This window comes from Trichechus manatus, unplaced genomic scaffold (genome assembly GCF_000243295.1).
Source record: "Trichechus manatus latirostris isolate Lorelei unplaced genomic scaffold, TriManLat1.0 scaffold00074, whole genome shotgun sequence".
In the NCBI taxonomy this organism is placed as follows: Eukaryota; Metazoa; Chordata; class Mammalia; order Sirenia; family Trichechidae; genus Trichechus; species Trichechus manatus.
Window position 1 is genome coordinate 8,718,642 of NW_004444010.1, and position 1,918 is coordinate 8,720,559.

At 43.5% G+C, this 1,918-nt stretch overlaps 1 protein-coding gene across 2 annotated transcripts in view; it reads right to left on the bottom strand.

The window, feature by feature from the left end:
* ANKRD55 (ankyrin repeat domain 55) overlaps nucleotides 1-1,918 on the bottom strand; it is a 104,400-nt gene that overhangs the window by 73,287 nt on the left and 29,195 nt on the right. For both annotated transcript variants that reach the window (XM_023734982.1, XM_004380479.2), the window contains exon 3: nucleotides 756-878. In XM_023734982.1, the coding sequence (XP_023590750.1) occupies nucleotides 756-878 (123 nt within the window). The remainder of the gene's footprint in view (nucleotides 1-755; nucleotides 879-1,918) is intronic.

A 1,918-nucleotide genomic window follows, 5' to 3' on the forward strand; every position in this document is an offset into this window, starting at 1 on the left:
TCATTACCACCAGGTGGGGGTGGAAGCCCAGGCTCCCAACTCAGTCTTCACTGGAGTAGATGGGGTGGGGCCACAGATTTGTTTTTTGGTGTTTGGCTGGAGTAGAGTGGTTACTATCTAAAAGTTTTCTGTCCTGCTAGGCTTCTCCTTTCCTAGTCTATTGACTAGAGAGAGCAGGATTTTGTTGGGGCTGTATTTGTTTGGGCTTGTTGGCGTTTGAGTTGCTGGCTTCTTCAATTCCAAGTCTGTGACATATGAGGCAAGAGGAAAAACCAGGGAATTTACCATGTTAATCCTTAGGTCTTGAGGTGCTAGCCAGTCTTCCTTTTTCTGTCCTCCTTTCAGAGTCTTCTTATGTTTATTTTATAAATAATGTCCAGAAATTTTAGTTGGGAGGAACAAGGAAGAATATGTCTACTCCAGCTTCTTGGAAGCAGAATTCCTTGCTCTCTGGCTTTAACAGTCACACACTCCCTTTATAACTACTTGGTCTATTTATATAATCATAGAAGTTGGAAACAAGCTTAAACTGACTGGCTTCATTATAAGAAATGCTGTAAAAGAATATGAAGCTTTGTGCCCAAGACCCTCATTTAAAGAAATGCTGAGCTATCTGAACATAGCCACAGGCAGAATACTCCCAGTATCAAAGTGGCTTGTCAGATATAATTTTATTAGCATTTCTCTTCTCTGAAGACCATCTCTAAAGGATAAAGAAGAACTTTCTGGAGGATTCAAAATACATAATATCTCACCTTCGCTGTCACAGCATTCTAGGATTGAAGGGTCTTCCCGAATCACTGCAGTCAGAGCATTGACATCTCCATTAGATGCTGCCTGATAAACCATGGTCAGGTCAACTTCCTCAGATGAGTCACCTTCATGAATCAAACAGAGACACACTGATAGGGTGTGTGGAGTGAGTTCACTGAAAGAATAACAACATCCAACCACCATCCACACAAGTGATTCATTAAAACCTCTTGGGTGAATCCTAGTCACCTGCATCCTCACCACTTCTGAAGAAAAGTGGACCTCTGTGGCCCATGTAAAACCACTTTTATAGGGAAGGAGGCTGAAGGGATTAGATGTACTCTAAGATTTTGTGATTCTCTCCAGCATCCAGGCTACTCAAAATCAGTGACAACAGAGCAGAAAGTGGGGCTGTCATCGTGGTCTGGGTTTTCCTTTATGATGAGAAACATGTTACTTTTCCTTTCAATGACTCATTTTCCACCTTTGAAAGAGACATTGTACTCTGTATTCTCTGTCCTTCAGATGAACTTTCTGCCCTTCTTTACCCTGCTGTGTGTTCTAGGGTCTGATCTTTGCTGACTGAGTCATTTGAGTTCCCTTGTCTTCTGGCTTGCCAATGGGAGGCATCAGCGGAAGATTGGTGGGGACAGGAGAAATTAGTGTCTAGCAGTAGCTACCTCTCTTCTTCAAGGAGGCTTCGCCTTCCTAAAACCAGCTCTAACTGGGTTCTGTCTGATAACATGGTTCCTTCCTATGCTCCTGCAGCCATAAGGGTGGTAACAGCTTCCCACCGATGTTAGTCTGTGGTGCCTCAATATCCCTCATTTGTTCCTTTAACCCTGCCTCCTCTCTGAATGTAGTCACCTCACAAAATCTTCTTCATTTGGATCATCTGGGGTTTAATAACAGGGTTTCTAGAAGAAGCAGAGTTGTATGCGACCTCTTTGAAGTTGGTTGTCATTTGTATTGTACTTTTGTGTACAATTGAACCAACCAATAGTGCCGCCAAAGGTGACATCAGAGCTGTGAGCCTAGTGACCCCAGCGCAGCACTGGCAGGACTGGGAGGCAAGTTATGCTCATGGGGAAGCCCTGGTGAGAAGTTGTGTCCAGACCCTCTACTTTTACAATTTCTCCCACACGTGTTTTTTCTCTAAGCTTAG